We start from the raw sequence: 14,483 nt of genomic DNA, 5'->3' as shown, positions 1-14,483 counted from the left end.
ACGGATGGATGGAAGATGGAGGATAGGAAATAAATGATCATCACCCTTTGCTAGAAGATTGTTGAGAAGCGTAAGACAGAATCCCTTACCTTACAATACATTATAAAACCTTAACTTTTAAGAATCTGTAAAATCTATGGCTTACAGAGGCAGCAGGGGACACGGCGGTCGGTTTGGGGAGCGGGGAGGCCGATAACCCCCACTGAGCAGGTGTGTGCTGCTGGCCTGGGACCTGGACCGACCCACAGAAGCCCCCTCCCATCTCCCTCATCCTGACCCTGTCCTCACCCTGCCTCCACTGTCCTGAGGAACAGCCCGCACTCACAGATGCTTGACTGCTGCTCCAGCTTGTGCAGCCAGGAGATGGAGGGGCTGGACCCGAGCTCATCCGTGTCTGGGTGCAGGACCAGCGTTCCGAACACAGGGGACAAGGGCCCAGGGCTTGGCGGGCGTGAGGAGGCAGAGAGAAGGTGAGACCCTTCCGGGCCCCGCGAGCTCTAGGGGCGGTGGCGCCCGGTGGGAACGAGAACACATCCTGAGAAAGGAGACAGAGGCCGGCAGGCGCCGCGCCGCGCCCCGCCGCGCCGCGCCGCGCCCCGCCCCGCCGCGCCGCGCCCCGCCGCGCCGCGCCCCGCCGCGCCGCGCCCCGCCGCGCCGCGCCCCGCCGCGCCGCGCCCCCGAGTCCCGCCCCCGCCCCCCGAGTCCCGCCCCGCCCCCGAGTCCCGCCCCCGCTCCTCGGGGCCTTCCAGACGGAGCTGGAGCCCGTGGGGCTTCTTGAATAAATGTGCTTACGTTATACATCATTTGAATACGCATTTCTCGCCTTATGCTTTTTCGCTAGTGACTTATTACTTACTGTGTGTATTTATTTTAGACCATGGAAAAGATGTTAGACCAAAAGCAAATTTGAGCAATTTTCTTATTCAGGTTCAAAATGGGTTGTAGAGCAGAAGAGAGAACTCGCAACATCAGCAACGCGCTTGGCCCAGGAGCTGCCAGTGCAGGGGTGGGTCAGGAAGTTTGGCGAAGGAGATGAGAGTCTCGGCAAGGAGCGCGGTGGCTGGCCGTCGGAAGCGGACAACCGCCGACTGAGAGCCAACGTCGAGGCTGATTCTCCTACAACCGCACGAGAAGCTGGCCACTCTGGTCTCCGGGCATTTGAAGCACGTTGAAAAGGTGAGAAAGCAAAGTGGGTGCCTCGTGAGCCGACCGAAAACCAAAACATCATCGTTTTGAAGTGTCGTCTTCTCTTACTCTACAAAACACCAGAAAAACATTGCTCGATCAGATCCTGGTGTGACATCATCGTTTTGAAGTATCGTCTTCTCTTACTCTACAAAACACCAAAAAACATTGCTCGATCGGATCCTGGTGTGACATCATCGTTTTGAAGTATCGTCTTCTCTTACTCTACAAAACACCAGAAAAACATTGCTTGATTGGCTCCTGATGTGCAACAAAATGTGGATTTTATGGCAACTGGTGGCAACCAGCTCAGCGGTTGGATGGAGAAGAAGCTCCAAAGCGCTTCCCAAAGCCAAACTTGCACCAAAAAAGGTCATGGTCACCGTTTGGTGGTCTGCTGCCCATCTGATCCCCTACAGCTCTCTGAATCCCAGGGAAACATTACATCTGAGAAGTGCGCTCAGTAAACCAAGGAGATGCACTGAAACCTGCGATGCCTGCAGCAGGCATTCGTCAGCAGCGGGGCGCAGTCCTTTCCCACGACAGTGCCTGCCCCACGTGGCACAGCCAACGCTTCAGAAGCTGAGCGAATCGGGCTGCGAAGTTCTGCCTCATCCACCATATTCACATGACCTCCCGCCAACCGACTACCACTTCTTCAAGCACCGCAACCACTTTTTGCAGGGAAAACACTTCTGCGACCAGCAGGAGGCAGACGATGCTTTCCTAGAGTTCATCAGGTCTCCAGGCACGGATTTGTACACTACAGGAATAAACAAACTTACTTCTTCTTGGCAAGAATGTGTTGATTATAACGGTTCCTATTTTGATTAATAAAGGTATGTTTGGGCCTAATTACAGTGATTTAAAATTCACGGTCTGAAACCACAGGTAGGCTTGAACCAACCTGGACAGAAGAGCTGCCAGACCAAGTCCAGGCTCCACTCTGACCCCCAGTCTCGTCGTCTGCAAAGCAGAGAAGACACTGACTCTCCATGCAGCAACCCCCTCGGAAAGCGGACCCCTTCCTGGAAGGGGTCGGGACACACACTCCTTCTCCTCCCAGGACCCCCAGCTTGCTCCTGGACCAGCACTAGAGAGGAAGGGAGGGTTTAGAGCAAGGAGACTGCTTGTAGGTTACAGTTCTGCATAATGTCGGTATGCATTCGTCCAAATCCACAGGACGTCCAACACCAGGAGTGAACTGTGATGTAAGCCATGGGCTTTGGGTGGTGAAGACATGTCAGTGGAGGTTCACCAGTTGTAAGAAATATCCCATCTGGAGGCGGATGTTAGTGGGATAGTGGGGGAGGCTGGGCATGCAGGTGGAGGCGTACATGGGAATTGTGTGCACCTTCCACTCGATTTTGTCTTAAACCTAAAATTGCTCTAAAAAGTAAAGTCTTAATTACAAAAAAGAGGATGAAGGGGAGGAGGAGGAGGGAGACTGGCAGGGCAGGTGGGTGCACCATCCCCAGCCTCTCCCCGCCCAGGAGGCAGTGAAGCGAGTTGCCAGCAGGGGCGAAGCCGCAGCAGGGACCCAGCCCAGGGAGCCAGGAGGGGACACACACTGGGCTCCTGTCCCCCCAGCCAGCCATGCCAGCTGGTCCCTGAGACCACCAGCTACATTTCCAGGCTGAGATGATCAAATAAGCTCCTGGTGTTTGTACGTGAATCTCCAGGCTGAGAATGCCAACGTGGGTTTGATTCTGAGTGTGGTTTCCGCAGCATTGACAATGACTCTGTAAATCTGCAAAGTATGTATCTTTAATCTGGCATAATTAAATGCGGAGTTATTTGCAAATGAAATGTTTAAAACCAGCAGACCTGCTGCAGTGTCCCAAGGCTGAATCTCTGGAAGCAGGTCTTGGCTGAGCACCTTCTCCACTTGCCCCTTCTCCGTGACGGCTGGTGGAGGAACAGGAGCGCGGATGGGAGCCCCGAGGCCCCGCTCTGGGGGGGTGTCACCCCCAGCTTTGGCAAGGGAGCTTGCTCTGGTGGGGGCGGCGGCAGGCGGCTCAGCTGGCTCCCCAGCAATGCTCCAGGCAGGCAGGTGCTCAGGGGGTGGGAGCTGAAGTTTCCCGTAAGTTGATCCTTGGAGCACCCTTGCTGGGATGAAGGGTTGACAGCAGAGGATAAGTAAGTGATGGGCTCCTTACAATCCTTCCTCCTCCTGTCCCTTCCCCAGAGGGGGGCCGGGAGCAGGCAGAGCCCGAAAGAAGCGCAAGGCGGAGCTGGCGTCAGCGGGGAACATGCTGGGTCAGGGTCCGTGCCCATCCGCACGTCTCCCTGGACAGTGTTTGCGGATGGAGGGTGCGTACGTGTGTGTGTGTGTGTGTCTGTGAGAGACATGCTGTCGGTGCAGGTTTTGTGTGAATCTGTGCAGACGTGTGTACTTGTGTGCAGGTGAGTGTGTCTGTGTGCAGGTGTGTGTCACTGTGTACAGATGTGTGCAGGTGTGTGTGTCTGTGGATCTGCATGCAGGTGGGTGTGTGTCTGTGAGCAGCTGAGTGTGTGTTCAGGGAACTGGCCCCAGGAAGCCTGATCGCACCGGTCCAGGTGACACATTATTAGCTCCATCGTCCAGCAGTCACTCACGTGAGCGCGAGCTCCCAGGCAGACTGTGCCAGGCAGAGCCCACAGGTGCCAAGAGTCAGTGCAGGCCGACTGTGGGCTGTCGTGGTGTGACAGGGCTGTGTCGGTGACAGAGGTCCTCCTCCAGCGACATCACTGGGGCATTTCAGGTGAAAAATTATGGTCCCGATACTGGCCTTAAAAGCCGTATTAATAATAAAAACAGTAACTGCAGCAGAGTTCACTACAACGAGATAACAGTAACGCAGCCCCTGGCAAATCCAGGTAAATGGTATATGTGTATTGATTGTACTGTTCTTGCAACCTTTCACTAAGTGTGGAGCATTTTCAATATAATACAGTAAGCGGTGAAAGTGATTTCACAGAGAAACAAAACAGGTGAAAGCTGGACATGGTCTGCACGGCAGGGCCACGTTTGTGACCACACAGAACAGAACAGGAGACTCAGAATCCATAAACGACAAGAGACTGGCCCAGTAATTGATACAACCAGTAGAAAGACACTACTGAGTACACAGAGGATTTAAATGATCCAGTTAGAGGGCGCACAGTGGAAGACACACGTACCATTTTACACCAAGACACGCAGATGACAGATCCCTCTGGACACACCAGAAACAGCACGTGTGCAAGCATTAGCAACGATCAGACCACAGAACTGCCCAGATGCCAAAGAACCCGTACTGTGCAGATTATCCTTTTGGCCAAAGAATAATAAAATCAGAAACTATTGATTTTGAAGTATCATTGAAACCTAAACAACATGGAACTCTGTGTGTGTGTGTGTGTGTGAGTGTGTGTGTGCGTGAGTGTGTGTGAGTGTGAATGTGTAAGAGAGTGTGTGAGAGTGTGAGTGTGTGTGTGTGTGAGTGTGATTGTGAGTGTGAGAGTGTGAGTGTGTGTGTGTATGTGAGTGTGAGTATGTGAGTGTGTGAGGGTAAGTGTGTGTGAGTGTGTGTGTGTGAGAGAGTACGTGAGTGTGTGAGTGTGTGAGTGTGTGAGTGTGTGAGAGTATGTGAGTGTGAGAGTGTGTGTGAGTGTGTGAGTGTGTGAGTGTGTGTGTGTGTGAGAGTATGTGAGTGTGAGTGTGTGAGTGTGTGAGAGTACGTGAGTGTGTGTGAGTGTGTGAGTGTGTGTGAGTGTGAGTGTGTGAGTGTGTGATAGTATGTGAGTGTGTGTGAGTGTGTGTGTGTGTGTGTCAGTCACTCAGCTGTTTCCGGCTCTCTGCGGCCCCATGGACTGCAGCTCGTCAGGCTCCTCTGTCCATGGAACTCTCCAGCCGAGAAGACTGACGGGGTTGCGAGCTCTTTCTCCAATGTGAATTTTAGTAGTGGTAGTTTTTAGTCACAAAGCTGTGTCTGAGTCTTGAGACCCCACAGACTGTAGCCCTCCGGGTTCCTCTGTCCATGGGATTCTCCAGGCAAGAACACTGGAGTGGGGTGCCATTTCTTTCTCCATGGAACTCAGTAAATGTGGGTAAAAACACAATCAGGTTGAAATTACAAAGAATTTCTAATGAAACTTTGCATTCCCTTCTGGGGCATGGCTAAAGCATAATTAGGAATTTGATTTTAAATATAGCTATCAAGGGGCTTCCTGGTGGCTCCATGATGAAGAATCTGCCTGCCAATGCAGGAGACACAGGTTCAGCCCCTGATTCAGGAGGATCCCACGTGCTGTGGAGCAGCTGAGCCCGTGGACACAAGTACAGAGCCTGCGTTCTGGAGCCTGGGGGCTGAAACGACTGGAGCCCGGTGCCCTAGAGCCGTGCTCCTCAGCAAGAGACGCCCCGCAGTGAGATGCCCACTTGCTGCAACTCGAGAGCGGCCCCTGCTCGCCGTAACTCGAGAAAGGACAAGGGCAGCAACAAAGACCCAGCTCAACCAAAAATAAACAAATAAAATTAAAACAAATAAGTTAATATGCAGACCGGGGGAACAGAAGCTAAGTCTTCAAGTCAGGAGGTTAGGAGAAAACAAAGCAAGTGTCCCTCCCTTCCTTTGCCTTAAAGGAAAGAAGGGAATAATAAGACAAAGCCCAGCCAGCAGCAGCACTGAGCCCAGTAAGAGGAAAAAGCAAAGGCTGGATGTCTGCAGGTACTTATAAAGCAGGAAACTTTGGTCAAGACTAAGGTGAGAAAAAGGAGAGAAGCAACAAAATTCAGAAGAAGAGGCGGTGACTACGAACATCACAAGGAGCTTTTCCGTTCTCGCTTCTCGCTGCTTGAAGTTCCTGCTCGCCGCACCTTGTCACCACGCCACGCAAAACTGAGGAAATCAAGAGCCTTCTGCTCACAGCCGGGCGAAAGCATGCCAGATCTGTCAAGATCAAGAAAAGTAAGGATGATGTGAAGTTTAAAGCTCGATGCAGCAGATGCCTTTACACCTTGGTCATCACAGACAAAGAGAAGGCGGAGACGTGGACGCGGTCCCTGCCGCCCGGTTTGGCAGAGAAGGAGCTGAAATGAACCATGCTCACTGATTTGAACTGTATTAAAATATTTTAAATTCTCAAAAAAAAAAAAAGCACAAAGCAGGTAACATGCTATTTCTCCAAAAAGCTCTGTGTTAATGAGTTGGAAAACATAGACAAAATATATATATTTTTGGAAAATCTGAAAATGCCAAACTTGAACAAGGAGAAAGGAAGATTTGACTAGGAGAGGGGTCACTAAAGTCACCCCAAGGGGAGGCTCCAGGCCTGCGTGGCAGTCAGTGGTAACAGCCGCGGTGAAGGGCATCGTCACCCTTCCCAGGAAAATAAGCTAATAACCAGCTTTGGAGCTTCACTTGGTTTCCAGACTGGACAATTGCATTGTGAGGTAATACAATTTTAAGCCTGTTTTATTTATAACCATAGATGCAAAAGTCATAAACAAGTTGTTACTGAAATTCATGTCCATGTTGGAAAAAACTATCCAATATGATTATGATTTTCCCTTGAATGTGAGCATGTCTCAAGACTAGAAAATCTAACCATGAGATTCCACAATTAAATGGATTAAAAGGTAATATTTATGTGACTACAAGGAGAGATGTAGAAAAATGTTTAGGGTAAGAAAACCCAACACTGCTCAGATTAAAAAAAAAAAAAATCTATCAGAAGATTATCAGAAAAACTAAATCTATCAGAAGATCAGTAACTAAAGGGAATTCTCTTGGTTAAGACTGTATAATAAAAACCTGTGGTAAATACTATGCTTAAAAGAAATTGAAAATGGATTTCCAGTTAAATCAGACTAAAGAGAAAGTTTGCTCATTAGCATAACCACTGCTTGTGGCATCAGAGAATTTGGCCGTGGACAGATGGGTGTGAAGTAACGTGCTTCTTATAAAGAGATGATCATATACATAGAAATCCAAACAGAAACAGAGATGAAAGCCTGGCACTAATCAAAGGACTTGGAAGGCTTCTCAGATGCAAGGTCAACTTAGCATCACTTAGCTGTGGACCTCAGTGGGAGCAATACCCAACTACAATGTTGATCCTAAAAAGAAGTATAATTTACTAAAATGACAACCCATTTTAGATAAACTAGTCCAACAAAGAACACACAAGATCTTTTGAAGGTTTTTTAAAAATTTCATTAAAGTGTATAAAACACATCCAACATGGTCTCATTCAAAATTTCATGTGGCTTATTTGGAGATGAGATTCTACAAAATGGTTCAAAATCATTCCAAAATACACATGAAATCGGCACAACTCTTATAAACTCTAGTCAACTCTAATAAATGAACTGCCAGCACAGGCAACTTGCCTCGGGGGTGTTATGACTCATGAAAAAGTTACACAAATAATTTAATGGACAAAAGCCGAGTGGCTGGACAGAGGAATGGGCAGCTGAGGCAGGAAGAGAGGACAGATCAGTCAGGTCTGGATGTGGATGGGCCCCCGGCATAAGGTAGAAGTGGGGACTGATGGCTGATGACCACTCGAAAAGTTCTCAGCCACAGGAAATGTCCAGCAGGTGCTGAAATGAGAAAGACAGAAAATGCTGAGTAAAGCTAAGCAGCAAAGAGACCTTTCCTACAGGATCAACGAGATTGCAAATTGGGACAAAGACCTTAAAAATAAATAATAAAGCCTACAAAGGCTACAGTTAAGGCCAGCCCATGACTCAGCAATTTTAGACCTAGAGATACAGCCGGCAGAAATGCATGCACTGGGAGCAGGAAAAGATGCTGATCCTTATATTTGCCTCAGGGTCCAATATGGCTGCTGGTGCTCCACCCATCACATTAACTTTCCCAGAAGAAAGGGACTTTCCATAATCCTACACTACACTCCTGTTACCACTTTATTGGCCAGAACCCAGTCACCTGGCCTTGACTATCTGCAAAGTAGGCTGGAGTGTAGCCCCATAAAGAAGTGCAGGGCAATCCTACATAAAACCTCAGATCTATGGAAGGTTGTCCAGTTGCTCAGTCATGTCATTCTCTTTGTGAACCCATGGACTGCAGAACGCCAGGTTTTCCTGTTCTTCACCATCTCCCGGAGTTTGTTCAGCTTCAGCATCGGTCATTCCAATAAATATTCACGACTGATTTCCTTTAGGATGGCCTGGTTGTATTTCCTTGCAGTCCAAGGGACTTTCAAGAGTCTTCTCCAACACCACAGTTTGAAAGCATTAATTCTTAGGTGCCTTCTCCCTCCAGCCCTTCCTTCCTGCCTCCCAGGAACACTTATGTCCACTTGTCCAAAATGTTCTGTCCTTTCAATGCCCTTGAAGTTGCAAGTTGATCCTGCTTCCTGGCAAGACTTATTGCCCAACATTCCTTTTGTGAACTCCTACTTTATCCTCAACACCCACCTCACAGAGTCCTTAATTATTCCTCTGCATACACAGCTGTCCCCCAAGTAGAATGGGAACTTCTCAAGGGCAGGTACCAGTCTCATTGGGTCTGAATCTCTTCTGTGGGGCACACGTGGATACAGTCTGATAGTGGTTGAACTAATAAATGTTTACTTTCTAAAGTTTAAGCCTTCCCTTTTTGCCAGGGAAGTTCTGGCTTCGACGTCAGTGGGATGAAATGCAGTTGCCGTTTCCTGTGAGTTGGTTCCTGTGGTCTCAGCAAGTCCCCACTCCTTTCCAGGATGCCCCCATCCACTCTGCTTTCTGTGTCCTGGTGGGGCTTCCCGGGGCAGGGCTGGTCTCCTGGGAGGGAGGACAAACCCGCCTGCTTCCTAATGGGGCGCCCACGCCTCCCAAGCATCTTCCAGGGAAATTACCCCTGGTCTCAGAATCAAAGTCCAGTGCTGCTGACCTGGGGGGTTGGCTGCCAGGGGCTGCTGGGCAGCTCTCTCTCTCCCGAGACCCCGGGCACATCCCGGCCAGGCTGCCTCTGCAGGGGATGCAGCTTGTGCACCTAGACCCAGGAGAGTCTAGATCGAGGCGTGTGCTCCAAAGGGGAAACGCACCCCGAGTTCAGAGACACTGCAAAAAGGCTGGACTAGACCATGCATCAGTTTTTAAATTGGGTACATACTGAAATGATAATATTGGATAATTGGAGTTGAAATGATAATAATTGGATAATTAGATTAAATGAAAGAGATGATTAAAATATAAATATTTCACCTGTTTTCCCTCGCTGAGTGTGACCAGCAGAAAATTTTAAATTATACAGTTGGCTGGTAGCCCGGTCCCCTCAGACAGCGTGGGTCTCCCGGGCGGGGCAGGGCCCGTGGCGTCAGATTCACAGGGGCCCTCAGCTCTCACATTCAGACCCCACAGCTTCTGACGCACCCAGGTGACAAAGGGACGGGTGACCTGTCCCAATCGTCTCCCGTCTCCGGGAAGGACGCGGAGGGAGCTTCCTTTAAGGCCTTGGACGCAGAGGAGCAGGCACCCCAGACAGTCTGCAAGCCGACCCTGCAGGTGCTGTCTGAGCCCCGGGAATGTCAGACAGGGGGCTCCTCCAGGAGGAGGGCCCCACACAACTGCAAATCCAGCTTGGGCTGCCTCCACGATGGAAGCTTTGTGCTCCAACCTCGTGGCACCGGCATCGAAGCTCATGGTCAGCTGGATGGAAGGAATAGGAGGACACGTGCCTCACAGACCCTGGTGCCCGCCGTGACTGCCCGCCGCGACGTGCACCTGCAGAGCTAGGCTCAGGGGTGCCGCCATGACTGCCCACTGCGACCTGGGCCTGCAGAGCCAGGTTCAGGGGTGCCCGCTGTGACTGCCCGCTGTGACCTGGGCCTGCGGAGCCACAGTTTTGGGGGTGAACATGCTGCCCCCGCACTTACGCAGCCTTGGCCTTCCCAGGGTCTTGTCTGCACACCCGGGCCCCACTTTCCTGGCCTCAGATAAGGTCTGCCTATTGCTGCTCTGCACACCAGCTCTTACAAGCTCCAACCCAGAAAGGACCCCATGCTCTGCCCGTCTCAGCCCACGGAAGGAAGTAGAAGTCGCAGCCCGTGGAAGAGGGAAGGAACTCCTCTTCCTCAGAGCTGGCCAAGTGATCTGGGGTGAGTAGAGAACCACCAGGGGCTCAGGGAGCAGGACGTGTCCCTTCATAGTTGCGCAGGTCCTCCAGCCGGGGAGGCAGAAGGGCTGGGCCACGCCTGGCTCGCGGTTTGGGCTTAATTCAACTGCGGTGAGAGCCCAGGTCATACGCTGATGATCTTTACCTGACAGCGATTTCTCCAGCAGCTTCTATAAAATAGCCATGGTGGTTGTCTGAGTTTCTGCGTCCATCTCTGCAGAGTGGATTCTTGGTGTCTGGAGACTTAGATGGTTCTGACTTTTACAATGGACCTACTGGGTTTGGAGCTGGCATCCAGTAACTATGGGCTTCCCTGAAGGCTCAGGTGGTAAGGAATCCACCTGCAATGCAAGAGACCTGAGTTCAATCCCTGGGTCAGGAAGATCCCCTGGAGGAGGAAATGGCAACCCACTCCAGTATTCTTGCCTGGAAAATTCCATGGACAGAGAAGCCTGGTGGGCTAGTCCATGGGGTCCCAAAGAGTCAGACACAACTGAGCGATTAAACTTTCACTTTCCAGTAACCATGGAGACTTTTGTCTTGGGACCCCACTTCCTGTCGGTAGAATGGACTTCTAGCAGCATCTCCTAGCAGGGCTCGGAGGACTCAGCCACATGGTGCCCACAAGCCCCTGGGAACAGAGACAGACAGACAGAGGTTGGTTCTTCTTTCCACGGATGCTTTAGAAACAGACCCACATGGCCAGGCCTCCCACTCCTGATGTCAGGAATGACTGTGGGAAAGGCAGGCTGGTCATCTGCAGATCCTTCCAGACAGAGGATGGCATCTGAGCCCATGAAAGAAAATAAAGACCCCAAATCACCTCTGAAGTTAGGCGAACAGTAACAGAGAAAGCAAATTAATGGTTTAAGGAAATGTTTAAAAATAGAAAACTAATAACTATTAATTTTAAAATAAATTAATTAGGCAAGCTTGAAAGAATGCCATTTTTTCCTGAACTGTCAGCGATGAGGAACTAACAGTGCCTCACAGATGACACTATAAATTTCGCTTATATTCTAGTGATTAAGCCAAAGTGATTTATTGAAGTTTTATGAGGGCATTTTCCCTCTGTAACTTAAAACACAGACTGTACCAAAAGCGCCCACTTACTGCCGTTATTCCAACACTGGTTATATTCTGTTCTCTTATTTTGTGATTTATAACTTTGTTTTTCTCAAGATTCTAATCTTAACACTGTTGGTGTGCTGCGTGTGTTAAGTCGCCTCAGTCGTATCCAATTCTTCACGACTCCGTGGACTGTAGCCCGCCAGGCTCCTCTGCCCATGGGGTTCTCCAGGCAAGAATTCAGGAGCAGGTTGCCACGCCCTCCTCCAGGGTACACACAAAGGTCTTTTTTAGGGAAAAAAATTATTAATACGAGAAACAGTGACAGGTTGGAGAGGTGTTCTATTTGAGTGTGTGCGAGTGTGTGGGTGCGCACCTGGGTTAGATGCTCTCTGCTGGTGGGATCTGCCCGGAAGGTGCGGAAGTTAGCCCCGCCCTCCGTTAGCCCCGCCCTCCGTTAGCCCCGCCCCCGTCACCCCCAGCACCTCCCCCGCTCGTAGAGTCACGCCGCTGACACTTACTGTCGTAAGGTCCGTCATTGCCAAGTTTGTTTCACCGTCACTCTACACCAAGTATTCTTCCTCCATCGACTTGTTTGCTGTGGCCCAGCCATCATTAGGAGAAGGCAATGGCACCCCACTCCAGTACTTTCACCTGGAAAATCCCGTGGATGGAGGAGGAGCCTGGTGGGCTGCAGTCCAAGGCGTCGCTAAGAGTCGGACACGACTGAGCAACTTCACTTTCACTTTCCCTTTCATGCATTGGAGAAGGAAATGGCAACCTACTCCAGCGTTCTTGCCTGGAGAATCTCAGGGACGGGGGAGCCTGGTGGGCTGCCGTCTATGGGGTTGCACAGAGTCAGACACGACTGAAGCGACTTAGCAGCAGCAGCAGCAGCAGCAGCCATCAGCTGGACCAAATGCCTCCCCGAGACATTCATATCTCCCGAGCTTCTGTTTAGGTGGGACTTCATTCACTTTGAGCACACAGAATCCTTTCTCACATGTCCGTCTTCGTATATAAAGAAACTTGGTTTTAGATCGACTGTACCCCATTCCCCACTGACCCTCAGCAGGCTCGCTCCTGTGCCTACACGGGAGGGCACGGGGCAGGGGATGTGCCCAGCCCAGCAGACAGCGAGACCCAGAGTCTGAGCCGCAATCTCTCAGCTCGTCCATCCCTTGCGGTTGGAGCCCATCTCTCGCCTGGTGAGATTTCATCCCAAAGTATGTGTTTCCAGCAGAAAGCAGAATCCATTGTGTATTTCAGAATGACTGCGGTTGCCTTTACAGTTCTGGGAAGCTTTACTTTTCCGGCCAAGAACCGCACTGCCTTTTTCCTGGAAGGTGCCCCAAGCAGACAGAGAAACCACACCCTGTCCTTGGAGCTAACGTGCTCCCCCAGGAACTGGAATGTCCTCTCTCGCCCCGAGGGCGACGAGGTCACCAGGAGGCATCCTGTTCTCGGCTGATCTGGGTCAGCTCGCTGCGGCGCGCGCTCCCTTCTGATGGACGAGCCGGTTCTGTGCTTCAGGGGAAGATTTTTCTTCTGTTTTATTTTCGAGGGCATTTTTTTTCACGTCGGGTATTGCGGATGGCCCACATGTGTTCCCCGACCGCTAGCCTCTCCAGGCGCTCAGCCCCACCTAACTGCCCTTTCAGCACAGATCTCTCCAAACAGATCTCAGCCACGCCCTCTGTCAACAGCTTAATTTTCTCACGTCTTTTCTATTCATCGCAGTTCTAATGAATATTCTGGTTTGCAAATTGTGGCACTTCTGTCTCGGTTCTTCTTCCGAGCTCAGAAATCTTCATCATTTTCCTATAATTTTCTAATCATCTCATCTCGAGCTCATGTCCTGTGGAAACTGTTCTAATTAAGCCTTTAACTAATTCACAGAAAGCTTCCCTGCGTGGGCTCTTCTTTGCTCCAGTTCGCTTTTATAAGTGTTTCTATTGTATTTCTTTTCTCATGTTGCCAATTTCTTTCTCCTCCTTCTTCCTCTTTTGCCAGTAAGTTCAAGCAGTTGCCAGACCGTTTTTTTCTCCTCTGATCCTTCCTGAAAGTCAGGGCTCCCTGGACGATTTGTTCTCAGACAGTAAAGCAGGACTTTCCTTGACCCCAGCTCACCGGAAGCCATTTGCTTTTCCTTCTGGGAGATGGTTGGGCGGTTGGGTCCCTGCAGGTTTGTGCTGATGTTAGAGTAGACGGGGTTGGGAGGGAGGTGAAGGGTGATCCTCACACGAGCACCTGCACTCAGGTGGGGGTCCGCAATGCAGCCTTCCTCCTGTGAGATTTCTAACTAAACTTCAGCAGAGAAAGTGAGAGTGCTAGCCCTTCAGTCGTGTCCGACTCTGTGACTCTGTGGACTGTAGCCCGCCAGGCTCCTCTGTCTGCGGGATTCTCCAGGCAGGAATGCGGGAGTCAGTAGCCATACCCTTCTCCAGGGACGCTCCTGAGCCAGGGATGAAACCTGGGTCTCCTGCATCGCAGGCGGATTCTTTACCGTCTGAGCCACCAGGGAAGCCCCACTCCTCCAGTTACCTGGCATTTATTCTGTCTCTGAAGAAACCCCTCCCCTGTTCAGCTGCAACACTTGGAAAATGGTGAGTCCTCAGTGGCCCCTCTGCCTCCACTGGCATCCTCCACGGAAGCACAGCGTTTCTGTTCTCAATAGTTTTTAAAATTTACTTTTGATTGGAGGGTAGTTGCTTCACAATGTTGTGTTGGTTTCTGCCGTGCCCCAGCACCAATCAGCTGTGAGTGCACACGCACCCCTGCCTCCCAGCTCCCACCTCCCAGCTCCCACCTCCCAGCTCCCACCCCTCTAGGTTGTCACAGAGCTCCAGGTTTGAGCTCCTCGCCTCATAGCAGATTCCCTCTGGCTATCTGTTTTTCATGCCATAATCTATAGCTTTCCATGCTGCTCTCCTGATTCAGTCCACCCTCTCCTCCCCCCGCTGTGTCCACAGCTCTGTTCTCTGCATCTCCATTTGTTCTTGTTCAGTCACTCAGTCGTGTCCGACTCTCTGCGACCCCATGAACCACAGCACGCCAGGCCTCTCTGTCCATCACAAACTCCCGGAGCGTGCTCAAACTCATGTCCATTGAGTCGGTGATGCCATCCAACCATCTCATCCTCTG

General features: G+C 50.8%; 1 protein-coding gene across 1 annotated transcript; it reads left to right on the top strand.

Moving 5' to 3' along the window:
• Positions 1-2,337: 2,337 nt before the first annotated feature.
• On the top strand, positions 2,338-6,495 carry LOC133248797 (large ribosomal subunit protein eL38-like). The gene is made up of 3 exons (XM_061419101.1): positions 2,338-2,343; positions 3,374-3,498; positions 6,010-6,495. Exons 1-3 carry the CDS (start codon positions 2,338-2,340, stop codon positions 6,245-6,247), a joined length of 369 nt encoding a protein of 122 aa, XP_061275085.1. The 3' UTR covers positions 6,248-6,495.
• The last annotated feature ends 7,988 nt before the right edge of the window (positions 6,496-14,483 follow it).

This window comes from Bos javanicus, chromosome 5 (genome assembly GCF_032452875.1).
Source record: "Bos javanicus breed banteng chromosome 5, ARS-OSU_banteng_1.0, whole genome shotgun sequence".
Classification (NCBI taxonomy): Eukaryota; Metazoa; Chordata; class Mammalia; order Artiodactyla; family Bovidae; genus Bos; species Bos javanicus.
The sequence above is the reverse complement of the archived record's forward strand: the minus strand, read 5'-3'. Positions and strand labels throughout refer to the sequence as shown.